The sequence below is a fragment of the Hemicordylus capensis genome, chromosome 2 (assembly GCF_027244095.1).
Source record: "Hemicordylus capensis ecotype Gifberg chromosome 2, rHemCap1.1.pri, whole genome shotgun sequence".
In the NCBI taxonomy this organism is placed as follows: domain Eukaryota; kingdom Metazoa; phylum Chordata; class Lepidosauria; order Squamata; family Cordylidae; genus Hemicordylus; species Hemicordylus capensis.
This window is the reverse complement of record NC_069658.1, coordinates 277193850-277221564: the sequence shown is the minus strand read 5'-3', so window position 1 is coordinate 277221564 and position 27715 is coordinate 277193850. Positions and strand designations below refer to the sequence as shown.

Below are 27715 nucleotides of genomic sequence, written 5' to 3'. Positions count from 1 at the left end.
TCTTAAATAAACAGAGCTCCCCCTGGCTCCTTCAGAAGTTGGCAGCTATTTTATAGGTTTACATAAAATTCTCTTACGGCATCATGGCATTTGGAGAACCTGGTTATCTGCAAAGACAGTTAATGCTTATCAGAACCTGCTATTGACCCCTTTTCTCCAAGCAATATCAGAATTAACCTTGCTAAAATTTTAGTTAAAGATAATTTGTCCCCATAATGCTAAATTCTTAGAGGATATTACAGCAACCTTCAGTAATTGGGAATGTCTAAATGTAGAACATTATTTATTTGTGTATTTATTGAAATTCATAGCCCTTCCCATTTTGAAAGCTTAGGGCAAGTAAAAAGGGGAAAATAGCAAATAAAACAAAGTAAGGAATATTCAGATCCTATCACTTGTTCACTTGTGTCTCTGCTGCAAAAGTCAGACTGTGCAGATAGTTCATATAACAATTCAAACAGGAACTCAAGTTCAGACCTTTCCAAGCAATAACAAGTTGTTCTTGTAAGAACTAATCAGCCTGCTTTCCTTTCACTGTCTTTACATCTGGACTAAATTTAGTGCAAATTGAGGTCCACAAGTTAGATCTCTTGCACCTCAAATGTTCATGTGTCTTCCGTCTTGGATCAGGGTGGATGTCGTTATTACAAACTAAACCACTGAGGTGTCCCTGCGTGTCATTCACTACAGCTGTTCCAAATTTGGTTCAAACCGGTTAGACAGTCCTCATGTTAGTGCACTTGTGCCTCAAAAAGTTTATGCATCTGCCATCTTAGATCAGGGTGGGTGACATCTTCAGAAACGACACCATTGGGGCATCCCTATGTGTCCATTCAGCTGTAGCAAATTTGGTTCAAATCAGTTAAGCGGTTCACAAGTTAGCCCACATGCACCTCAAAGGTTTGTGTCCACCATCTTGAATTGGTGTGGATGACATCATCACAAGCTATGCCATTGAGGTTTCCATGTATGTCACTTGCTGCAACTATACCCAATTTGGTTCAAATAGGTTAGGCAGTCTACAGATTAGCCCACTTGCCTCTCAGATGTTCATGCAGCCACCATCTTGAATTGGAGTGGATCCCGTCATCACACACCATACCATTTGAGCATCCCTATGTGTCCCTACATCTGTAGCAAATTTGGTTCAAATCAGTTAGGTAGTTCACAAGTTAGCCCACTTGCACCTCAAAGGTTTATGCATCTGCCATCTTGGATCGGTTTGGATGACATCATCACAAACTATGCCGTAGAGGTGTCCCTATGTGTCCCTACAACTGTACCCAATTTGGTTCATATTGGTCCAGGCGTTGCGAAGTTGATGGGGGGGACACTCATACGTCTCATAAGCGTTGAATAAATGATTCAACGTCGAAATTATTATTATTATTACATTTTAATTTTATTTAATTTTATTTTTTAGACCTGATCAATGGTAGATCGTCCAGTTCTAAATCTGGCCTGCTCATCCCCCCAAACACTCTTGTCCTCCATCCAGGAATGAAGTTTTACTAAAAGGTGCCTGGCATACAGCTTGCTGACTACACTTAATAGTGAAATAGGCCGATAATTCGAGGGGAGATTTCTTTTGCCTTATTGGCACTATAACAGCGGTACTCCACTCTTTCGGAATTTGTCCAGTGGAGTCTATATAGGTGAAGAGCCTGGCCAGCACAGGGGCCCACCATTCAATATCCAGTTGGATAGCCTCAGGGTTAATACCATCAAATCCTGGGGCCTTACCAGTTTTCATTTCACCTATTAATTTTTCCACCTCCAGTACCGTAACTGGGGACCATCCTGGAACAGAGCTAAAGTCCAACTTCCCAGAAGCCGAAGCGAACTCCCCGAGATTATAAAGATCACTAAAATGAGTCACCCAATCATTCATCGGTACTGCACAGCTGGCATTAAGAGAGTGGGTGCGCCACTGTGCATTCACTAAGCGCCAAAACTTAGAGTCATTGGCACCTTTAGCTGCCTCAAAGAGGTCCTTCCACAGAGATCTTAGGGCAAGTGCTTTCTTTTCCTTTAGAAGGCCTTTATACTTCCTCTTCTCAGCCAGCAGGTTGGCCTTTGATGTCATCCTAGGATCATGCTGAGCAGCTCTAAAAGCTGCAACTTTAATATAGTAATAATACTACATTATTAAAAGCTGCAACTTTAATATAGTAATAATACTACATTATTAAATGTAATAATAAATTATTATTATTATTATTTCTTGTTTACACAGTCAGACAGGTGTTATTGACTGGTTTGTTTTATCCAGACATCGAGTCCTTCCCAAGGACCTGGGATGGCTGAATTTTATTGTCAATTGTTATAGATATCGTCACAGAATATAGGCTGTTCCCAGTAAAGCTGTATTTTGTAATTGGCTGTTGGTGATTTCTGTGGCCCCTATGGTGTTGAGGTGCTCTTCAAGGTCTTTTGGAACTGCACCCAGGGCGCCAATGACCACTGGGATTATTTTGGTCTTCTTCTGCCACAGCCTTTCAATTTCAATTTGGAGATCTTTGTATTTGGTGATTTTTTTCTATTTCTTTTTCTTCGATTCTGCTATCCCCTGGTATTGCTATGTCGATTATTTTGACTTGTTTTTCTTTCTTCTCGACTACAGTGATATCTGGTGTATTGTGTGGCAGATGTTTGTCTGTTTGTAGTCTGAAGTCCCATAATATTTTTACATCTTCATTTTCTTCAACTTTTTCAATTGGATGGTCCCACCAATTCTTGGCTACAGGTAGCTTGTATTTTTTGCAGATGTTCCAGTATATCATCTCTGCTACCTTGTCATGCCTTTGTTTGTAGTCAGTCTGTGCGATCTTCTTACAACAGCTGATCAGGTGGTCCACTGTTTCATCTGCTTCTTTACAAAGGCGGCACTTGCTGTTTGTTGTGGATTTTTCGACTTTGGTTCTTATTGCATTTGTTCTTAGTGCCTGTTCTTGTGCAGCCAGTATTAAACCCTCTGTTTCTTTCTTCAAGTTGCCATTCTTAAGCCATTGCCAGGTCTTGGTGATGTCTGATTTTCCACTTATATTGTGTAAATATTGACCATGCAGGGGCTTATTTCTCCATTTTTCTGCTCGGTTCTTGACTTGTTCTTTCATGTAGGCCTGTTTTGTTTCATTGGTGTTGAATAGTTTCTCGTTCTTGACCATTTGAAGTGCATCTTCTTCACTGTCCCTTATATATTCTTCAAGGCCTCTTTTCTCCTCTACTATTTGATGGACTTGCAGCATTCCTCTTCCACCTGAGCTGCGAGGGAGGTAGAGCCTATCTACATCACTGCGGCAGTGCAGAGCATGATTGATGGTCATGATTTCCCTGGTCTTACGATCTAGCGTCTCTAGCTCTGCCTGGGTCCAGTCTATTATTCCTGCAGTGTATCTAATAACAGGTATAGCCCAGGTGTTTATGGCTTGTATGGTGTTCCCGCCATTGAGTTTGGACTTGAGGATTTTTCTGACTCTCCTGATGTATTCACTTCCAATTTTTCTTTTAACTTCAGTGTGTGCAATGTTATCAGCCTGGAGAATGCCCAAGTATTTGTAAGGTTCTTTCTCTTCCAGGTTCTTGATCTTGCTTCCATTGGGCAGTTCTATTCCTTCTGTTTTTGTTATTTTCCCTCTGTTCATTATTAATGCAGCACAATTGTCTAGTCCAACTCCATTGCTATATCGCTACTGAATATACGGACAGTGTTTAGCAGTGATTCGATTTCTGACTGGTGTTTAGCAGTAATTATTATTATTATTATTATTATTATTATTATTATTATTATTATTATCATTATTATTATTATTTACTATTATTATTACATATTGAAATGGGCCATTTCAAGTGTTTGGTGCTCGAAACAAACACTCTTTAAATAAAGGGCCTGTTTCAAGTTTGGAGCAGAACAACCCCATTTTGATTGAAATGTTTTGACATTTTGAGCACCCTTTTTGGAGGCCTGTTTTTCCCTTGCTGATTGGTTTTCTGGCACTGGTTTCTGATTGACTTGCAATCTCCTTGCTTCTTGGCTGGTCATAGAAATCAAGTGCTGGCTGAAGGAGGGAGGCCCTTATATTGTGTGATATTTCTTGGTGATGGCTTTGATGGGCTCCATATCTGGTCTTGAGACTAACTTGTGCTTCACTTACTTCTCTGGTCTGCTCTGCAATCTGTGTTGCAAGGTCTGCTCACTCAAAAAATGTGACTGAAGTTGCTCTACTTGAGCTTATGGCTATGCTTGATGCTAAGGGTATGCTAGGAAGTAACATAAAGGGTCATCATGGTGTGAGAGAGAGCAACTTATGCCAGTGGTGTTACTACAGTGCAGGCACTGTGGCTGGCAGTGGATTCTGGGTCAGTGATTCTTTTTTGGCCGTTTTTGGACTGTCTTTTAAATGTGTGTTCTGATTTATTTATTTATTTATTTATTTATTACATTTATATCCCGCTCTTCCTCCAAGGAGCCCAGAGCGGTATACTACATACTTGAGTTTCTTCTCAAACAACCCTATGAAGTAGGTTAGGCTGAGAGAGAAGTGACTGGCCCAGAGTCACCCAGCTAGTATCGTGGCTGAATGGGGATTTGAACTCGGGTCTTCCCGGCCCTAGACCAGCACGCTAACCACTACACCACGCAGATTCCCTTTTACTGTGCACTTCTGCAGTATTTTTCAAGGCAGGGTTGCAAAATGCATTGCACTTGCAATGCAAAACTTGTGTGTGCCCTCTGTGAGTGCAGCTTGTTCTGGCCATAGGGAGCAATGGGGAAAGTCACAACACTCCATTGTTCCCCATGGGTAGCTCCTAGGGACACCAAGTGTTGTGGTAAGCCATGATGGGTGTTACTGACCTCCCAATCCACACACAAAAAAGGGCAAGTGGGCGATTTTAACAATTTTTTAACCTATGGGGTGTTGGGGAATGGTGATTTTTAAAAAATTGTTCGCTTGCCCATTTCTTTTGTGGGTTGGATGCTAGGTAGCCTCCATCATGCCTTACCACACAATTTCCCCATTGTTCCCTATACCCAAAACACCCAAATTGATTCGAGCTGATTCGTTGAAACAGCCGGCAGTACCCACTGTTTAAATGAAACATTTTGCCTGTTTTGTGTTTCGTTTTGACCTCGAAACAGAACACAAAATTCATTTCGTGCACATCCATAATAAATTGTATTTTTAGGATGATGCATTTGTTTCACCTTAAAGAACAGGGTGAGGACACTTTTCTTCTCTAGGTGTTTGTTACCCTGGTGATATTTTTACCCCAAATGTGTTCAGAAGAAACTTGATCTGTAAGGAACCATCTTAGATAGCCTGGATCAAGAACTGACAACTTTGAGCCATTCTTTGCTTTTCAGTCATGTCAGCAGCTTGGAGTGAAAACAACACTTTATTTTAATGACAACTTAACATTGGCATCTGATATGGGAAACAGAAATTTCATCTGTAGCTGGTGGAAGACCTTGACTGTCTCATTGCCGACTGAACATACGTTGCTATGGATAGATAACTGGTTCCAGATAACAAGTCTTTTTGACACATCTGGTGTAACATTATCACCTGGGTTACAGCAATCACAACTTTCCATGCTGTGTTCCTTTTCAGTGGCAGAATTGTCCCGCATCCCAGTGTATTGGAAGTCACTGGGAGAATCAAGTAACTTTTTTTCAGAATAGACAAAAACTGATCTAAATTGGAACACTGTTGTGCTGTTTTCTTAAAAGCAGTTGTGTACTAATTTGATACTCATGTACAATGGTCCATGGCAATCAACAACATGTTGCATCTCCATGTTGAAAATTTAGTCATGCACCTGTGTCTGCATGGGCTGAAGGGCTGGCACCTCACAGTCATTTCTGTATCTTCTAGGGGTGTGAAAGTGACTGGAAGTTCAGATGAATTCTTACTATACAGTACTTTAATTAAGTACAGAGTGGAAGTTGATTTATCTACCAGAGTATCAGTACAAAGAAACCCTTGTCGTTGTTATGTAGCAAGATCCTAGAACAGATTATTAAGCAGGCAGTTTGTGAGCCCTTAGAAAAGAATCTTGCAATTAGTAGGAGTTAGCATGACTTTATCAAGGAAAAAAGCACGCCAGTGCCATGTTTTCATGCCTAGTACTTGCGGATTATCCTGTTTTTTGCAAATGGAAGGAAGGGTACAGGGACTTAAAGGAGGCTTTCCAGCAAGATAGTAACAGAGACCACCGCATTTCTCTCCCCCTATCGCTGCCCTTGTTTCTCTTCCTGCCACCCCCACCATCAGGGCAGCATTCCTCCTACTTGCCGCTGCCTTGTTCCTCCCTCTGGGCATGTGGATCCACCTCTGTAGCAGAGGAAGGTGTGAAGTGCAGCTGTGTGCAGGCTTTCCATTTGATTTATAACAAAGGCACTAATGAACTGCAGATTGTAGACAGGTGTAGGCTCCTGCCTTGGGCGAGGACTATCTGCAAAAATATGTAAGGAGATTATGTATGGCACACCTTACAAGGAGAAATTTATGGAGATTACAAGGAGATTATGTATGGCACTCTTTATGTATGGCACTCATTACATGGATGTAATCTCTTCGGGAGTGCCATGGACACAATATGTCTTGATTTTAGCAAAACAGTTGACAAAGTCTCCTGTGATTTCCCTGTTAACAAGGTGGTAAAATGTGAGCTATATGGTGCTTCTTATGAATTCACAGATCATATTGCAACCATACCCAACAGGTGCTCATTAATGGTTCATCTGTGACTCCATATCAACCTGGAGGGGAGGTATCAAGTGGTGCGCTGCAGGGCTCTGTCCTGAGCCATGTGCTATTCAGCATTTTCATGAATGACTTGGAAGAGCTAACAGATAAGATGCTTGTAAATTTTGTAGACAATGCAAAACTGCCGAGGATAGCTAACACCTTAGAAGACCGAATCAGTATTCAAAGCTTTCTGGACAGGCTTAAACACAGGGCCAAAACCAACAAGTTGAAGTTCAACAAGGACATATCTGAAGTTCTGCATTTGGATAAGAACAATCAAATGCACAATTATAAGATGGAGGAGTCCTGGCTTGGCAGCAGTGAAATTAATCTATGTGTCTTAGTGAACCATGATGCAAAGTGATGCAACTGCTTAAAAAAGCTAATGAAATCTTACAGAGGCATTAGCAGAGGCATAATGTCCATATCATGAGAATAATAGTTCTACAGTTCAGATATTTGGAGACAGCTATCATATCGTCTTTTAATCTTATCTTATCTAGGCTAAATATACCCAGCTCCTTGAAAAGTTCTATGGGACTTGATTTCCAGATCCCTCTTCATTTTTGCTGCCATAATCTGAACCCATTCCACTTTATCAGTGTTCTCCTTAAAATATGGGAACCAGAATTGGACAGTGTTCCAAATAAGGACTGACCAATGTGGAATAAATATCAAGCTAATAGGACCTCTTTCAGCACTTCACAAAAATTCAGTTTGAAGTGCGGCACAGGTCAACCATTCTAGTGACACAAGCTAAAAGTACCACAGCAGTTTGGCATGGCCATTCAGAATAAGGTGATAGGGGTGTGCATTTTGGAATTTTCTTGTTTTGATTTGTATCCAAATCGAAACATCCCCATTTTGTTTTGTACCCAAATTTTCTGAATCTGAATCAGCCCTGTTTTGTTTTGTAGCCAAATTTTCCGAATCGATTTGGATTTTTAAAAAGGGTCTCAGGGCAAAAAGAGTGGGTGGTGGTGTTAGTGTCCAATGGGTGGAAGCTACCACCCAAATTTCAAAGGAATTAGGCAAAGGGCTGATTTTTTTTGTGAATTTTTTTTTAAGTTTACACATCTTTAAGAATTTTCCCATAGGGAATAATGGGGATTCCAGCAAATGTATCGCTTCAAATCAAGGGGAAAGGGATGACCCAGAGCAGAGTGTGGTGGGTGGTAGTGCCCAATGGGGGCAAGGAAACTTCCAGAATTATTTCAAAGGAATTGGGCAAAGGGCTGATCTCTTGTGATTTGTTGAAGTTTACGTGTCTTTAAGATTTCTCCCATGGGGAATAATGGAGGTTTCAACAGCCCCATAATTCCACTTGGGGGGCACTGGGGTTGCCCAGAGCGAGGGGTTGTGTAGTGCACATAGGGTGCCAACCACACCCACAAGTCTGTGGGGTACTGGGTTTTGTTGTTTCTGAGGTGTTCATTGTAGATTCTCTGGTAGCATATGAGATTCAGTGAAAAACAAGAATCCACTCTCATATGCTACCAGATAATCTACACTCAGAACACCACAGAAACAGCAGAACCCAGCACACCATAGGTTAGCAACCCTTCCCTTGTTGAGATCTATAAAGAAAAATGGCAAAACCTCTCTCTCTACTATAACCGTATCCCCCGCAAATGTTTTAAAGGCTTGACACAACATAATGGGCATCCTCTTAGCTTTTGTAGAATTCTGTAGAATGTGTTGTTTTGTGAATAATAATACAAAGTTTTATTATTTTTATCAGATTAATATATATAGTTTTAAAGGAACAATATTTATTATTCACTGCAACCCTTGTGTCAATTGCTTTGTCAAGATAATTTTGCAAAATTAGTTAATCCGCTCCATAGAAGAGTAGTTGGTACTTCCCAATAAGGGAAGTGTTAAAAATAAGATATTTTCTGCACTGCATGGCATGTTTATGAGCAGACTGAGGATTCTAATGCATATTAATGATGGTGATGGCAAAACTAACAGGCTGTCCTTAGTCCATGTTCATTTTCTTAGATTTTTACTATGAATATTTTCATTGCTTGCTTTAAGTGTAAGGAACTTTGTGCAGGGACAATTGGTATTACAGTGTAACCAAACACCTCTCTAGCCAGCCACATCTTAATTTGCATTTTAATATCCCACTGTCAGAGTTGAGGAGGCATATATGATGAGCGGCAGTAGTGGAAATGAAATTAGTGTTCTCACTAATGTAAATGTAAAAGTTCAAATTTAACAGTTCCATAGTGCTCATTTAAACATTCACTTGAGCTATTCTGATAGCATTCCTTATGCTCAAGTAAGGGACATTAAAATTGAAGTTGTGGGGGTGGAGGGGAGACAGAATAACTCAAAGGCTTGACATTGATTTTGAAACAAAGGCTTCTAAGAATATTCTGCATGGTGTCATGAAGACAGTGTTAGATTTTGATTGTGATGACCTAGGTTCAGATCCCTGCTCAGCTATAAATAACTCACTGGGGGACTTTGGATCAGTCAAGGTTCCTTAACTTAACCTGCTTCACACAGCTGGCCCACAGCTCCCAAAAGAAAGGGTAAGATAAACTAGTAATTAGTTTTTTCCTTGCACTTTCTCAGCTGTGGAAAAAATCAAACTTGCCTTTTAATTTTTTAAAAAATTTCCTCTACTTCAAAGAAGTGTTAAAAGAACTATGGTAAGTATTATTGCTTCATTAATACCAAATAACTTGTAAAAATGCCTATGCTTAGTTTACAGTAGTTTCTTCACACTAGAAAGAGAATATGCACCATAGAATGTAAACCTGCATTGTAGCTGCTTAAAGATGTTGAAATTGAAAGAGGCTGTATGGTACCTATAACCTATTGAAGTCATTGGTTTCTTTCATAATTTAAAAAAAAAACCAATGATGGATTCAAGAATGTGAGTTCAACCCTTTGTACATTTATTAAAGTACAGTGTGTTCTCTCTGAATAATAGCCATTTCCTTAGAAGCTTGTTTTTCTAACACAGAAGATCAAATACCATCACTGAATATTGCCAGATAAGGCATACTTATAATACATTACCAAATTGTACTTTGTAGGTTATGGTGGCAGAAGCACTGAACATTTCCAGAGAAACTTATTTTGCAATATTAATGGATCGAGCTTGCAATGGACCTGTTCTGGTAGGCAGCCCCCAAGGTGGGGTTGATATAGAAGAAGTGGCAGCAAAAAGTCCAGAGCTCATCTTCAAGGTAAGGAAATTGCATGCCACATTACAAAACCCCCAAACCTAATAGCCAGCGTGGTGTAGTGGTTGGACTAGGACCAGGGAGATCCAGTTGTGAATCCCTGTTCAGCCATGAAACTCACTGGGTGACTCTGGACCAGTCACTTATTTCTCGGCCTAATCTACCTCACAGTGTTGTGAGGGGATAATGATAGCCAAGTGTACTGCTCTGGGCTCCTTGAAGAAAGAATGGGATATAAATGTAAAATAATTATAAACCTGAAAACCCTTCAATTCAAACTTCTTGTGAACAGGCATTCTGTGAGAAATTGAGATTGTCAGTGGAGCTTCTGAAAGGTAAAGCCTAGGTGCCCAGCTTGAGGCTATGAAACTTCTGTTCATCCAATAATGTCAAATTTGGTAGTTGTTTTTATGACATCAGAAGCAGCAGTGGCCAGCTTGTCTTCTGGATGGGAAAATGTGTTGGAGATTATCAATTATGTCATCACAGACAATCATCAGTTGCTATATAAAAATGCAGATGCCATGTATCATTCGTGTTACTACAACTTGCATATATCTAGATGTCTGTTAGATGTTTGGGTGCAGTTAACATCAATAGCATCTTAATATCATTCACTTATCTTGAAAGTAGTTTTGAAAAGTACTTTAGCATACTATTCTAGGCCAATAATATACTTAGGACATGGAAAGAATACAAAGAGGGAGATGTTTCTCTCTCGCTCTCCCTCTTGCTCGCTCTCCCTCATGCTCTTGCTCTCACACACCCAGCATACTCTGCAAAACACAAAAATGGGATTCCAATTCTAGAGGCAAATTATAGGTTGTAGTAACTGTAGTTTGCCTGATTATGATGAAACAACGAACTATGGTTATTGCAAATCAGGAAGTGAAAGAGAATCTTGGAGGGCATGAAAGGAAGTGGGATGGGGATATAATAAGCATATAATAAGCATATAGCCCTGAAGTCAAGTTATGATTTGGCCATGACGTCTGAACTACTACAGATGTGCAAATCAATTCAAGTTCGAATCTATTTGAGCTTGAATCAAGTTTGAATTGAATTGACTCTGATTTGAGCTTGAATCAATTTGAGTGCTTCAAATGGCATTCTGGTGGCTTTCCCCCCTTGCTGATTGGTTTTCTCACTTTGGCTTATGATTGGCTTGAGATCTCCTTACTTCTCGGTTGGCTTGTTATCATACAGATCAAGTGTTGTCATGGGCAACTCTGCCCCCATTTGCTGGGAGGAGAGGGGGGGACAAAAAAAGAGGGAATTTCAAAATGTTTTCAAAGGGCCTGGGGAAGGAAGGCAGTGAGTGCCCTTTGTGTGCCCTTGAAGAGGATACATCAGGGAAGGAGGGAGGAGGAATAAAGTAAGGTTTGATTTTATGGTTTTCTTTTCTCAGTACTGAGTATAATAAGCTATACTATTGCTGCTATATTATTAACTCTGGTTTTGCTGGATCACAGATTGACAAAGGCATAACTTGGGTGCCTGCTTTCTTTCCTTGGGTTATGGTTTGGTCTGTTTGTGAGATGGTGTTGTGATAGGGCAAGAAATGGACAGTGGCAGTTCAGCGCTCTCTCTCTCTCGCTCTCTCTCTGTGTAATATTTCTTGGTGATTGCTGTGATCAGCTCCATGTCTGGCTTGAGACTAACTTGTGCTTCACTCAATGCTCTGGTCAGCTCTACAATCTGCATTGCAAGCTGTTCTCAGTCAAAATGTGGCTGAAGTTGCTCTAATTGAACTTATAACTATGCTTGCTGCCAAGGGTGCTGCTGTGGCAGCTGTTGCAATGGAGTCATAATTGTGTGTGAGAGAGCAGCTTGTGCCAATGATGTAACTGCAGCACAGGCACAGTGGCTGGCAGTGGATTCTGAGTCAGTGATTCATTTTTAGCCTTTTGGGGACTGTGTTTGAAAAAAAAATGTGTGTTCTGTGTCAGGATCAACAAAACAAATTGACCTGTCAGCAATTTCTTTCAAGTGACACTGTCCAGCAATAGGTCTACCACTGATCTATTAACTATAGCCTTTCCTCTTACAGCAAGTAAATACTCCTCCCATGTGCCAGTAACAGATGTATTATTCATTAGCAATATAAGTGGTTTACTCATGGTTAACAACTATTGTTTTCACTTTACAGCTAGCTATTATTCATTTTACTGTACTAGAACATTGACTATATTATAACCTTCTAATAATGGCTTATGTATTAAAGTATTTATAATGAGAAAATGGCTTAACAGTAAGGAATCACTTTATAAGTTTGAACTAACTGTACATATAAGTATAATTCTACAAAAATATCTAATACACATCTGAAATGTACATAAATTGAGAAATATTTCTGGGCAGTGGCACTACTGCTTTGGATCTTACCCAAAGCTAGTCATAAAAATTAGCAGACTAAGTATTCATCAACGCCATCTGTATAGTAATTAAAAGTGAAAACTGGTGTCAGGTTGTCTTGTCAGCATGCCACCCTGAAGAATTACATAGTTTTTGGAGGGACTCTTTCATGAATGGTGTGGTAATTATAACATACCCTATAGGCAGCTGCTATAGCCTCAGTCTCAGAATGCTTACAACTTGCCATATTTTAATTACTAATTTACAAATATATATTAGGGTTTTTAAAAAAAAACACTTTTGAAGTTATAAATCTGTTTTCAAACTGAAAATCTTAGTTCTGTTTATGCACTTTATTGTAACAGGAGGAAATAGATATTTTTGAAGGCGTGAAGGATACTCAAGCACTACGGTTGGCAGAAAATCTAGGATTCAAAGGGCCTTTGAAACAGCAGGTAATTTTCACAGGAATAAAACCTTAACTGCATTTAGATATAAGATTCACATTCTGCTAACTCTACCTCTTTGGTGTTTAGATAATCTTTCATTGCCTGTCCTTTGCAGAACAGGGTATAAGACTGTGCCCAGTGCCTTTTACTGGTAGTCTTGTCATTAGAACTCCTGCCTTATGCTTCATCTTGAATTACACTACCTGTAATTCAGAAAATTTAAATCATACATTTCAAACACAGTGATGGAGATATAAAGGCAATATCAAGAATATATTGGTTGGAAATTACCATTCGACTTGCACTGCTTACTGAAAAACCTTCAGATTTCTGCTGAGAAGAAAGCCTTATTACTGTGAATAATACTTGGTGGCTCTCTACGTGGCCTTTTTATGTGTAATTATCTGAGGATAACATTCTTTGGGCAATCTCCTCACTTGTTTTTATGAGCCCCAAAGAGTTCATATGGAAGGACCTTATCTCTAAAGGTTGAAACACAACTGGCAGTTGCCAAAGATGGTAACATAAAGAACATGTGTGTGAACTGTGTTATGTTCCTTTATCTCTTTCCCTCCCTCTCCCCCTCTCTCACACTCACGCGCACCATTCCAGTAGTCTAGAGGGTGCTTGATCAGGCCTTGTTTAGAGGGACTCACTCATCAGAGATTTGGCAGGTGACAACAGGGAACAAAACATTCTTCAGTTTCTGCGGGATGAAGAAGGAGAGGTCCCATAACTCAGGGTTATGCAAAAGATCACAGATGCACCTAAGGAACTAGAAAAGACCACTGTCTAAAACCTTGGACAGCTGCAGTTAGTCAGTGGGTGAATATTGAGTTAGATGGACTAATGGGAGGAAGCTCAGTGTAAAGCAACTTCATCTGTTCATATATGTTGAAGAAAACAGTCAAAATAGGGCAAAATCTGTCGCGCTCCCCAGAAGTCACAAAATACAAGGGGCAAGTTTAACTCCCCAATATATTCCGGAACTATACACTTTTACTTTATTCTATACCGGGCTTGTGGTGCTGGGGGACTTCAATGTCCATTTCGGGACCACTTTGTCTGAGGCAACTCAGGAGTCCATAGTGGCCATGATGACTATGGGCCTATTCCAAGTGGTCTCAGGACCGATGCACATTGCTGGTCACACGCTTGATTTGGTGTTTCACTCTGATCAGTGTGGTGTTCTTTGGGTGGGGACTCCTGAGATTTCCACTTTGTCAAGGACGGACCACCATCTGGTTAAGGTTCGACTCACAATCACTTCCCACCTTTGCAGGGCTGAAGGGCCTATTAGGATGGTCCGCTCGAAAAGCTTATTGGATCCAATAGGATTCCAAAAAGCCTTGGAGGAATTTAGTGTTGGCTCTGCTGACGGTCCTGTTGATGCTCTGGTGGAGAACTGGAACAGTAAACTCACCGGGGCAGTAGACACAATTGCTCCTAATTGTCCTCTCTGAACTGCTGCAAAATTGGCCTCTTGGTATATGAAAGAACTATGGGGACTGAAGTGGCAAAGTAGATGACTGGAGCTCAAGTGGAGAAAGACTTGACTCAAATCTGACAGATTGCAACATTTGAAGATCTATGCTCGGGCAATACGTGTGGCAAAGAATAGATCCTTTTCTTCCCATATTGCATCCGCAAGTTCACATCCAGCGGAGTTGTTCAGGGTTGTGAGAGGGCTAGTACGTGCCCCTCCTCCTTTGAATCAGAATCTGGAACCATCAATTACCCGCTGTGACGTGTTTAATGAATTCTTTGTTGGGGAAAATCTTTTGTATTTGGGCCGACTTAGACTCAGTCTCCACGATTACTCCATTGTTTGATGTGGAGGTGTCCAGCAACTCCTCTTGTGGGGTTAGGTTGGCTGAGTTCTAGTTTGTGACTCCTGAGGACATGGACAAGCTGCTTGGAGCAGTTCGGCCTACTACCAGTTCTCTTGACCCTTGCCCGACATGGCTTATAATATCTAGCAGGGGGGTTGTAGTAGGAGGCCTGGTAGAGATCATAAATGCTTCCCTGAGGGAGGGAAGGATGCCTCCTTGTCTTAAGGAGGCAATTATTAGACCACTTCTGAAGATGTCTGCCTTGGATCCTTCAGAGTTGGATAACAACAGGCCTGTCTCCAACCTTCCATGGTTGGGCAAGTTATTTGAGAGTGCTGTGGCTTCTCAGCTCCAGAGAAGTCTTGGAGGAAACAGATTATCTAGACCTGTTTCAGACTGGCTTTTGGGCGGGCTATGGGGTGGAGACTGCCTTGGTCAGCCTGATGGATAATCTCCAATTGGGAATTGACAGAGGAAGCATTACCCTAATGGTCCTTTTGGACCTCTCAGCGGCTTTCAATATTATCGACCATAGTATCCTTCTGGAGCGTCTGAGGGCGTTGGGAGTTGGGGACACTGCTTTGCAGTGGTTCTGCTCCTACCTTTCAGGCAGGTTCCAGATGGTGTGCCTTGGAGACTGTTGTTTTTCAAAATCTGAACTTTCATATGGTGTCCCTCAGGGCTCCTTATTGAACAATATATCTTTAAGTTAACAGATGAATATCCTAATATTCCTTTGATCATAGCTGGCAATTGCAATGCAAGACTGGGACACAGTGGTCTCTCACTTTATGGGAGCTATTCTTTGTGACACCCCCCCCCCCATTGGATGAGCTAGAACTTGGTTTATCTAATTATGTTTCCCTGGATACAACATGCAGTTTTGCTGGGTTATGTTTAGCCCAAATGGCTAACAAATTGGACTTACTAATTTTGAATGGTACAGCACCTGGGGATTTTCCAGGGAAATACACTTTTCAACGGGGAAATAATCGATCTACTATTGATTGCGTATTAGTTTCTAGAGATGTATTTGAAGCAATAGATAGATTCAGTATCAGTGCTAGGCCAGAAAGTGATCATCATCCTTTAGTACTAAAATATATTTTCATGTAGCAAGAGAGGAGCTCTAAAGATACTCATTCTACACAACCTGCTAATGATGGGGCTCCCAGAATCAAATGGAACTCCTAAACTAATCAAGTTTTCTCTGAATGGTTTAACTTGAAGAACCCATCACCAAAAACTGGAGTTTAGGAGTTCAATTTGATTCTGGGAGCCCCATCATTAGCAGGTTGTGTAGAATGAGTATCTTTAGAGCTCCTCTCTTGCTACATGAAAATATATTTTAGTACTAAAGGATGATGATCACTTTCTGGCCTAGCACTGATACTGAATCTATCTATTGCTTCAAATACATCTCTAGAAACTAATACGCAATCAATAGTAGATCGATTATTTCCCCGTTGAAAAGTGTATTTCCCTGGAAAATCCCCAGGTGCTGTACCATTCAAAATTAGTAAGTCCAATTTGTTAGCCATTTGGGCCAAACATAACCCAGCAAAACTGCATGTTGTATCCAGGGAAACATAATTAGATAAACCAAGTTCTAGCTCATCCAATGGGGGGGGGTGTCACAAAGAATAGCTCCCATAAAGTGAGAGACCACTGTGTCCTAGTCTTGCATTGCAATCGCCAGCTATGATCAAAGGAATATTAGGATATTCATCTGTTAACTTAAAGATATATTGTTCAATTTCTCCCCATAACACCTCCGTCTGCGAGTTGCTACTCTGCGTCAAGACGTATACGTTCACACGTATAAAACTGGTTTTATGGTAGGAGACCAGTACAGCCAAAGCCCATTCCCCAGGGCAAGATGCCTTCACCACCTGCGCGTTCAAGCGTGAGGTAATAAGTATACCTAGACCTCCCAATGGTCTACCGGTCTTCTTACCAGCAAGGGCTGGCCTCATATAAGAAATGTAGTTTTAAAGCTTTATTTCTCCTAACCACCATGTCTCCTGCAAGATTATAATATCAAACATAGAAAGAATGTTCAGGAGAATCACTTAAGGAAGGGCTTTTAGATTCATTGATTAAAAGAGATCAAAATTCCCATATTCTTGAGAAGTATGAGGTTCCTACATGTTCAATTAAATCTCTATTAACCAAAGACCATCATGCCAAACCCAAAAAGAAAACTGGCCATTCCAAAAAGTGGTTTGATCAAGAATGCGTAAGGACAAAAAATAATCTTGTTATGCTCTCAAAATATGCTATTCTCTACCCATCTACACTTCTAAATTCAGATCTGTCAAGGAGTAGAAAGCTCTTAGAACTAAGAAAATGATTGCTACTCAAAAGGAATGGCTGTTATTGATAGAAGCAGCTAGGAAAAATGATTCACCAAATTTTTGGAGGTTGATTTCATTATCCAAAAACAAGGTCTATTCTGAACAGGTCTGTCCAATTGCCCCCGAATTATGGGAATCACACTTTCAGGAGCTTTATGGCGACCACATGTTTCAACCCCAGATTGATTTACATATAGATACCTTATCTTCTTGGCCTTCAGTCTCCACCTGTGCATTAGAACAACTAATAATTCAGCTGAAGGGTGGGAAAGCACCCGGGAACGATCACATCCCCCCAGAACTATTAAAGACTTACATAGACTGGTGACATTTTGCAACAACTTGTGGACAAAAAGTTAAGGTCTATAAAAGGCCCTTGTCTGCCACCTTTGTGGACCTTAAAATGGCCTTTGACTCAATTTCAAGGAGTTTATTATGGACCAAATTAACTAGTACATCTATAGACCAAAGTCTTTTATTACTGTTCATTAAGCTTCACGAGAAAACTTCTTTAAGAGTAGGTTTAGACACTGCTGGCAATTTTACCAATTCAATTCCAACTGAGAAAAGAGTGCAGCAAGGGTGTGTGTTGGCCTCTTATTTATTCAGTTTTTACATTAATGATCTGATTAAACATTTGCAAAATGCTAATATCCACACACCAAAATTGGCCAATAAAAAGATCCCGATCCTGATGTACGCGGATGACGTGGTTATTTTATCTCAAACCAGGGTCGGGCTTAAAAGATCTTTAGATGTCCTAGCCTCATACTGCCAAGAGGAACATTTAAAGATCATCTACAACAAATCTAAAATTATGTGCTTTAAGAATAAAAGCAAGGAAATTTATATGGACCTTGGATGGTCATAAATTAGAACAGGTCAATCAAATAAAATATCTTGAGGTGGTTTTCCAACAAAATGCTGGGAAAACAGCACATGTGAGAATGGTAGTTGGTTCAGCAAGACGCAGTGTGGTGGCAATTAACAGATTTTTTTTAGGCCGCAGGGAGCAGGTTTTATCCCTGCAGCTTTAAAACTATATTTGGCTAAGGTTATCCCTCAGCTTTTATATGGGATTCACTTGGGACCTTATGCGAATTTTGATATGTTAGAAAGAATCCAATCAAGTTTTTTGAAAGCTACCTTTGGTACTACGAGATGCACCCCTAACGTAATTTTGCGTATGGAGGCTGGCTCTTTAAAGATCGAATCTCGCGCCTGGCTTTTAATTATTTATTTTTGGCTGAGAGTCCACCTATGTCTGGCGGGCCTAATTCCTCAGTTTTTATTGATAAATCCACAGCCGCAATGCTGCACTCTAGTTGGCAAAAAGCTTGCTTCCCTAGGACTAGAACCTGAACAGCTGCTGGATTTAGATCTGGTAAATAACCGCCCTGAGTCTTTTGGAAGGGCGGTATAAAAATTTTAATAATAAAATAAGTAAATAAATAAATGCTAAAATAATAGTGAAACAATGTTTGACAGATATTGAATTACAAAACAACTGGGCTTCTTTATAAAGGTGAAAAAACTAGACAGGATCTAGTTCCCTACGAATTACCTGTCCCACATTACACTCAGCAGATTTCATTGGGCATTTACAAGGGCCAGAACAAATTCTTTCCCTTCTGCATTGTTAGCCAGGAGATACAATGGCATTCCCCTGGAAGAACACTGCTGTAGATGCAGTAGTGGGGAAATAGAATCTATCGAGCATATTTTATTAGTCTGTAAAATACATAGGGAATTGTGGGAGCATTTAATTTTACCGTTGGTCTGTAAACAGATGAATCAGTCTGCTGAACAACTTGTTAAATTTTTACTTTCTGATGAGGATGTTTCAATTTTTAACTCCGTAGCTAAATTTTGTTATATTGCTTTTAAGATGTATAATGAGACTTTATAGAGTTTTCTATAAATCTCTTTGGCTTTTGTATGTATGGATTGTTTGGTCTAGGACTAAATTGAAAATCATGAACCCCCTGAACCAAACTGGGTGGGGGGGCAGGGGGGGCACAAACTCAAACATGCCCAGTCCAGTTCGAATCTTGTCCGGACTCAAAGCGAACCAGCCAACACAGTTTTGTGCACACCCCTACAAGACTAGTCTGGAACATGAGCTTCCAACATAGCATCATTGGTAGAATAATGTACAATCTGCATGTCTAGTTCTCTGGGGGACAGGAAAAGGAGTGGGGCAAAATCTGCATCCTGTTGATGCCAGTTAGAAAACACCAGTTGTTAATGACTTTGAACCACTGCTATGGTCTAACATAGCTGTCTTCTATAATTTTACTACTCTTTATTGAGATTGTAAATCAAAAGTAAAAGCTTGCAGTGTATGGTTAATGAACCCAAAATCAAATGTAGATTCTAGTAGCATTTCTCTCCTCTAAGATTTATTCTCAGAGTTCCAAAATGGAACATGAAATTGCAAGCTACCATGTCTGTGCGATTCGTTTCATAACTAGCCTAATCTTTCTTTTGCTGTTGTCAGGAGAGAGAGAGATGATGATGAATTGTTTTGCACAAAATTTCCCATATCATCAAAATGCCACTTTTGTAAAACCTTTGAATTTTTAATACACCACTTCTAATTAATTTCTATCCCAACTGTGCAATTAACAAATGCATAATCATTAAGATGATTAACACCCATTTGAAGATTTAGCATTATCTTTAATGAGAGAGAATTATTATTAAATCTTAAGCTTTGCATGTTCTAGCACTTAATTATTAGCACAATGCATGAACTGCTTAACTAAACAACAGCTAATATGTTTCTTCCCATGTGCTATAACCTTTGCAGTGTGATTTACTGGAGCATAGAAATATAATGGCTACATCAGTACAATCAAAGGTCTATTTAATTTGGTCTTATCATAATCGTTTCTATATCCCAGTATGTAAACACCGGAAGAATTCTAGTACTACAATGAAATTCTGGTGTCTAACATGCCACGGAGTCCTTGTGATACATTTGATACTACTTGCAAGCATAACTATGCTGATTTGGTATCTTGTTTTTTTGTTTTGTTTGTTTTTTCTCCTGTAAATGTACAATATTGGATTTTACCTTATGTTTTAAGTGGCATTTCTAATTCAAACTGAAATTAGATTCGTTTTTTAAATGCTTTGGTAACTGATCTGTTTATCTGTAGAAGTATGAAAATTGTCTGAAGTCGATGGATCTGTAAACCCAGTCAAATGACTTAAATTATATGACAGAACAGCCATGATCCAACACCTGGGAAGAGTTACCTACCCCAACATCATGCTCTCTTTTAGGCCCTTCCCAAATTGATATGGTTTTAATGTGGAGAATGTTCTTGGAGAGCAAAACAAACCTCTTTATTGCAAGAAGAATCACATTTTCCTGGCACTCAAACTCCTAAACTGAGTTACTGGAAATATTTTTCTTCCTACAGGAAGTGATTCCATTCTCATTGTGTGTATTTTATAGAGCATAATTTGTGTGAGAATCCTGGGAACATGTTGGCTGGTGTCACTGGTATCCAGTGACATACATCCTTCTCTCAAGCTCAGTGTCAAGTTTGTGCACACTGGGGGGGGGGGGGGGGCGCACGCATACTTGTTAACTGTCTGTAGTATCTGACTACCCCACAACTATAGCAGGGAAGCGTAACCGTCCAGTGTTTTCTCTAATTTTTTTCATCTGCAGAATGAGTTTTTTTCTGGATGGCAGTATCAAGGCAGTGTGTGTGCACATGCATTCAGATTGAGGCCTTCCTGATTCAACCTGAGTGGGATCTAAAATTAACTGAGAGGACATAAAAAACCATGTGAGCGTGTGCACATGCACATGCCTTAGAGGGAACACTGTAATCATCTCCTTTTGTGTCCTAAGAGACAGGAGAGTTCTCAGATTCAAGAACTGGGTTTCCTCATAGCACACATTCAGATTCATAAGCTGAAATCTTTGAAAATTGCTGCCTTGGTGTAGTGCTTGAGTTCAGCAACCAGTTTCATAGAAAAACTACTTTGAGGAGGATATGGGAAGTGGTGGGCCAGCCTTTATTAACCCATTCCACAACAGGAATATTTTTGTAAGCAAGGAAACAATCTACCTAATGCTTAGAGCTGCCATACTATTTAGTTAGTTTGTTCCAGAGTGCTTCAGCCCTAGAAAACCAAGGAAGATCATGCCAAAGTACAGCTAAATTGTTGCAGTCAGTTTCAGCAGAACTTCTTGGCCACTAATGATGGACTAGCTTCCTTGAAAGGCAGATTGTGCATCAGTCTCAGTTTCCCTTCCAGTGCACATTCAAAGGGCGTGCCATTGGTGAGTTCTTAGGTCATAGAGGAAAATAATGTGATTTAGTTGGGCTTGCCAGCACTGATGCACTCTAAAATTCTAGCTCAATTTACAAATCATGTTCAAGAATGTATGTACCGTCTGTGTACAATGAATGCATGAACAGTTGTTCACATTTTATCTCCAACACATATATAGCAGTACACCTGATATCTGCACCCTGCATTTAAGGTGGCTTGCACACAGGTTCACATTTAAAACAAATGCATGTACATGTGTACAGACACCTGTATGCAAGTACCAGAGAACCTCATTATTTGTTAATTCACAGGTATCTAATTGACACCCTGTTTCATTATCCATGGATACAAAAAACATTTAAATTCATTTATCTGCGGTTCCTAGAGGGCCTGAAGTGACCACGGAGGTCATTTCCGTTCACCATTTTGTCTGTGGGAGCCATTTTTGTGGCTCTATGGGAAAAATGCATGATTTGGGGGGCATTGCTGGATGCCAGGAGAGTCACAGAAAACAGCAGGGCACTTTATTTGCCCTATTTTTGTAGGTCTAACCCCCATGTTCCCATAGACTCAATGACTCATTATCCACAGTTTTATTATCAATGGGAATATGTGGAAACAGAACCCCCACAAATAATGAGATCCACTTCTAGAATGCAATGTCTGAATAAGACTTCTGTGCACCCCAGATTTTTCTACAACACACATGAGTTCTGTAATAGATAGCAGAACCACTATGGAAAGTGTTCCTTGAAGATGAAACATTTGAGAACCACTGGAAGAACACAATTGCTTACTCAGAATAATTAAAGTATTAGGAGATGATCACTCACCCCAGCTTGGAAATGATGGAGAGATGAGGGAAACCATGTGGCGACAGAGTGTTTTAAGAATGCTCAAACACCTGTATCTATTTAATTGGTCCTTTTCCCATTTGGCCTGCCATTGGACTTATGACAGTTCCCTAGAAGTCAAAAGGCCTTTTTGGTGGTAGCCCTCAGAATCTGGGATAGCTTCCCATGAGAGGTAAGTTGGCCCTGTTAATACTCGTCTTTTAGTGGCCTGAAAAGGCTGTTTATGGGGGGGGGGTGCATTCCTCCAGAGGCTACTCTTAAACTCAAATTGATTGTTGTGATTTTTAGTAGTATGATATTAATACAATTTACAGATATGTTATTGATTATATGGTTGGATAGCTTCCCTCATTATTTTATAGGTACAAATACCAAAAACAAATAAATTTATCACAGTTCTCTCTTAGAGAACTTTATTGAAGTGGGCAAGAACTACTGAATTACCTACAATGTGATTACTAAAGTTGAACACTGAGTAGGTTGTAGTTTGTGGCAGACAGCAGGGGGAAATTAAAAAGGCTAAACAGATAATAGGGTTAAATTTCTCTTCTAAGTAATGGCCTCCCTTTGGCTTCTTCAAAACCAAATCATATCAACAAATATACAACAGTTGCTTAGGAAAGTTTCGTTCCCCCGTCACGCATCAGCAGTGCTTAAAGGAAAACAAATAGAGTTGAGTTTTGAGAGCAAATAACCCAATTTTTCAACTGCTTTTTCTAGAGTGAAAGTAGCATTTTGATGTAGGAAGGGAGGGCTTATGTATTTTCCAAACAAACTCAGCAACTAATCTGCATTTGTCAGCTGCATATTGCTTCACAGTTTCTGAATTTAGCCTCATTAAGGTAATCACTTTAACTTCAATATCAGCATAATGTATTCATTATGAACTCTCAAACTTGGTTCATTGTGCTTAAATTAAGATTGTTTAAATTAATGAGACTGCACTCTCTTACTGCAAGGCCCTATTTAGTGTACTGTAGAGAGTAAACCTTTATGTCATGTTTGACAGTCTTTTGAAACAGCATTCTTTTTGTGGGGTGGGGGGGTTTAAGACATTGGCTGCTGTTTTAAAAGCAAGATATAGCGTTCCATTTAATAAAGGAGTGTTAACTTTTTAACTTCTTTTTAGCTGCTGTCTCATTTGGTGCAGGAAATAAAGCATCTCTTCTGCTTTAATTTAGGATAGTTTTCACTCTCTTTTTCCTTGTGTGTAATTATGTACTGCTTTTTCAAATGTAGGCTGCAGATCAAATTAAGAAACTATATAACCTTTTTCTGAAAATTGATGCCACTCAAGTTGAAGTGAATCCCTTTGGTGAAACTCCAGAAGGACAAGGTATGTGATAGAAAAGAAAAAATGCCTATTTTACCAAGGCTGGGAGATTGGAATGTGTTCTGACCTTGCACACATACACACCCCTTTTCTTTCATGCAAGATCTTCCCTCGGGACGGCTCTTCCATGAGGCAAGGTGAGGTGGTTGCCTCAGACAGAAGGTTATTGGAATACCAACATGATGGCAGGATGCCCTTCTGCTCCCTGATTTTTTTAAAGGGGGGAGAACAAGAGGAGAACAAGGGGGAGAACACAGAGCGGGCAGCATTTGGCATCCTGCCTCAAGCACACAGATGCCTTGAGCCACCACTGCATCCCTTTCCTCTCGTGTTTTGTTTTTTAATCATGATTTTTTATGTCTGCCCTGACGTTAAACATGAACACTTTTCAGATGCTCAAATTAGGTACAATGAACATGCAGGGTAGAGGGGGATCACAGGAAAAGCTTCTCTCCTTGGCCTATGTGTGTTCATTAGCATGTATGTGGAGAGTACTTCATGTTTAGCTGTATGCACAGAGCATTCTCTCCACACATACAGTTGTATGCACTACGCTCTCTACACATGATGTAATAAATATGCATAGGCTGTGTCTGTAGCAATAGCCTGCTGCATGCACATATGTGTTCATTGTACTGACTTTTGATGTTTAAAAATGATGATGATGATGATAATTTGATTTCTATACCGCCCTTCCAAAAATGGCTCAGGGTGGTTTACCTGATGGATCCCTGTCCCCAAAGGGCTCACAATCTAAAAGAAACATAAGATAGACACCAGCAACAGTCACTGGAAGTACTGTGCTGGGGGTGGATAGGGCCAGTTACTCTCTCCCTGCTAAATAAAGAGAATCACCATGTTAAAAGGTGCCTCTTTGCCAAGTCAGCAGGGGTAAAAGGCAATAATCAGCATTAAACAGATTGTTTTCATGACTGTAGTTTGAAATCCATCTTATGTCTGTACTAGGCCTGCACTGAAGAGGCCATTATCATTTAAATGCTATTTGCATTGAGTTAATAGGTGGGCATTGCTTTCGTCTCCATTAGTTATTTTTGCCTGTAAAAATTCACTAGCTACCTTCTTGAATCTAGGACAAATTCCAAAAGATTGATGCCACCCCTTTCTTTTTTAAGTAGTCAAATTCTTCCTAACTGGTCCGCTTTCCCTTTAGTCTTTTACTCACTGTTGCCTTTCTAAAATGACTGTTTTAATTTGTTTTCTCATTTCTGCCTTGCAAAAAAACAAAAACAAAGTGCAGGTGAAAATCATTATGAACATATCTGTGCTTCCTTTTGTGTAACTAGGAATTTGCAAGAGTGGGGTTGGGATTGGGAGAGATTGTATCCAAAATGCTGAAGTGCGCTGTTGTTTTTCTTAAATAATAAACATTTAAACAGTAGCCAAGTCCCCAGGTACATCTGGGGTTTATATAGTGAGAATAAGGTCAAGATTGTTGAATGAGGTTTGCGAATCTCAAGTTTTATAAACATCCAGAATATGGCCTGTTTTTTCAACAGATATGGTGTTATAACTACTGATATATTTCTAGAGAGCTAATGGAATGAATGCCTTAGAAAGATGGGCTCCCTTGAGAATCTTTTATGGACCCAAAGGTGTAAATCTAAGATTAAAATGTGTGAAATAAAGGCCTTAATCAGAAGAATGTGGGAAAAAAACTTCCTAAATTAAAGAAGAAAATCTTAATGGCCCCACTGATTGAATATATATACAGTAATTCTCCGTATTTAGTTCACAAAATGCAAATGTTTATGGTTCATTACAACCCACACAGTTGTGAGCAAATACTATAATCCTGTCCAGTAATTTTAATCCAGTAAATAAATAAATGCAGTAAATGCCAGATTCATGAACTAACTAGAATTTCTGGACTTCAGAGTGAAATTCTCTGATTACTTCATGACTCACTTAAAAGCCACAGTTCTCTGGTGATACAAACAAGATATATTTTCTTTTGACTTAAGGTTTTGTTCCTCTGGCCACACAAATGAAATAATAGTAAAGTAACTTTTTTTTAAAGCAGAGAAGTCATAAATATAATTCATTTACTCTGTAACACATGACAATAATTCAGAGATTGAATTACAGTCATGATCAAGTGTGTGTTTGTTTTATGACTATAATGTACAGTAGTCAAATTAAACTGAATTATGGGGGGAAATGATTAATGACCAAAATTTTATAAATGCTGCCTCAATGCAGGAGCGGTTTTTCCCCTAAACGCCCCCCCCCCCCAAATCCCTATGGCATTTGAAGCACTAGCAACATTATATGAATGTTATATTATTTCTGAATTATCACACCATACCTTACAGTTTGATTCTGGAGAGAGATACTAGCTGCATAGAAATTAAAGCTGGATTATTGTCCTTAGTTACATGTCAGCAGTTCTGTTTACTTCAGCTGACCTTTTCAGTGTGTGACTGCAAGTGAGATTTCAGCAATCCTTGTGCTCTTTTACCTTTCTTTTATCTATCAGTGAACATTGATTATTGCAGAATCTTGGCCACAGTCAAAATAGCCATGTAAAGTTGTGTTGCGTTTGGTTTGAAGCCTGGAGCAATGAATGTGTATGTCCTGTGACGCCTGAAGCAAGGGACAAAATGCTGACTTGCTCCACATTCCTTGCAGGGGGTGGGGTGGGATTTCAAAACCAAACCTTGTAAACTTTAAAAATGCATGATGAGAAGAGCAGCAGCCTCCTCTTCTCTCCCTATGCTTCTTTCAAACTACATTTGCAACAGAGATCAAAGAGCTGCTCCAGCAGTGGTGGCATGGGCATTTTGCCACCCTGCGGGCACCCCAGTAATCTGCTGCCTGAGGCAGCTGCCTCATCTTGCCCCTAGTATGGAGCGGGCATGGGGCTATGTACATTTGCACCTTTGTTCAAAACTGACAGAGGCCCTATATATATGGTTTCTAATCTAGCAAGGGGGAATCTGTGTAGAAGACTGCTTCCTTAAGTGGATCTCCTGCACTGTTTTGGCACTTCTGGGCCTGTTGTTCTAGGGCAAGACACCACTGACCTCTCTCTCTCTCTCTTTTTTAGTGTGGGTAAATTGTTCAAATTTCATCTTAAGAACAAATTTTCTTCCTAAGAACATAAATGCTAAATCAGACCTATCCAGTCCAGCATCCTGTTTTCACACAATAGCAAGTCTGATGCTTCTACAAACCCACAAGCAAAACTTGAAGGCAACAGCTCTCTCAAGCTTTTGCTACCAAGCATTTGGTATGCAGTGGCACATTGCTTTTGAACATGGAGGTTCATATTGTTATTTTTAATAGCCATTGATAGACCTCTCCTTCATGTATTTGACCCTCTAAGCTAATGGCCATCTTGTGGCAGTAAGTTGCATAAAATTCCAGCATGTAAATGGACAAGTAGAGTGGAATCTTTAGGTGGAAAGGCCTTTTCCATGACTTCTGTGAGACATATACTATTAACATATATCTTGCTTGACTAACAAGCAGAAGGTTGCCGGTTCAAATCACTGCTGGTACTATATTGGACAGCAGTGATATAGGAAGATGCTGAAAGGCATCATCTCATACTGCACAGGGGGAGGCAATGGTAAACACCTCCTGTATTCTACCAAAGACAACCACATGGCTCTGTGGGCACCAGGAGTTAAGATCGACTTGACAGCACACTTTACCTCACCTTTATTGATAAAAATACTGTCCCAAATTGGGGGGTTTTCATTACAAAAAGTCAGTTTTTCTAGTTTGGTATTTGCTATCAGCCTCTGCTGCAAATGTAATTGTAATATCATTGAAAGGAAAAGAGAGATTTGGAAGCTATGCTTGGATATAGATTTTAGAGGAATCTAAAACTAGAACTGCTATGCTGAGATGTTAGAGTTGTTGCGCTGGCTGTGTTTTCTATTGCAAGATTTTTGATGGGCCTATACTTTGCTATTCTGAGAAGGCAGCTACAATCTTATGATCATGATTATTTCATTTTACGTTTAGAAGCCCATCTTTTCCCTTGGGCTCAGGGTGTGCTAGTGAGAATGAATATACATGTGAAAACATCAATACGACCATACAGCTAAATTAAGCCCATGCTTACCCTGGACTCAAAATCAAATAAAGACATACACGGAGAGATGATAATGTCATTTTTTGTGACCTGATAAAGAGTTTTGTGTAACCTGAAAGTTTTCCTACATGATATGTTTGGAATTTGCAGTCATTCACTTACCCTTATGGTGAAAGGAGAATGGACACTCTTTGAGACAGAGGCCCCTGAACAGGCCT

At 39.9% G+C, this 27715-nt stretch overlaps 1 protein-coding gene across 2 annotated transcripts in view; it reads left to right on the top strand.

Annotated features, from left to right (window-relative positions):
- Nucleotides 1-27715, top strand: part of SUCLG2 (succinate-CoA ligase GDP-forming subunit beta) — a 322226-nt gene that overhangs the window by 181007 nt on the left and 113504 nt on the right. For both annotated transcript variants that reach the window (XM_053299291.1, XM_053299290.1), the window contains 3 exons: nucleotides 9806-9958; nucleotides 12676-12765; nucleotides 23341-23437. In XM_053299291.1, the coding sequence (XP_053155266.1) occupies nucleotides 9806-9958; nucleotides 12676-12765; nucleotides 23341-23437 (340 nt within the window). The remainder of the gene's footprint in view (nucleotides 1-9805; nucleotides 9959-12675; nucleotides 12766-23340; nucleotides 23438-27715) is intronic.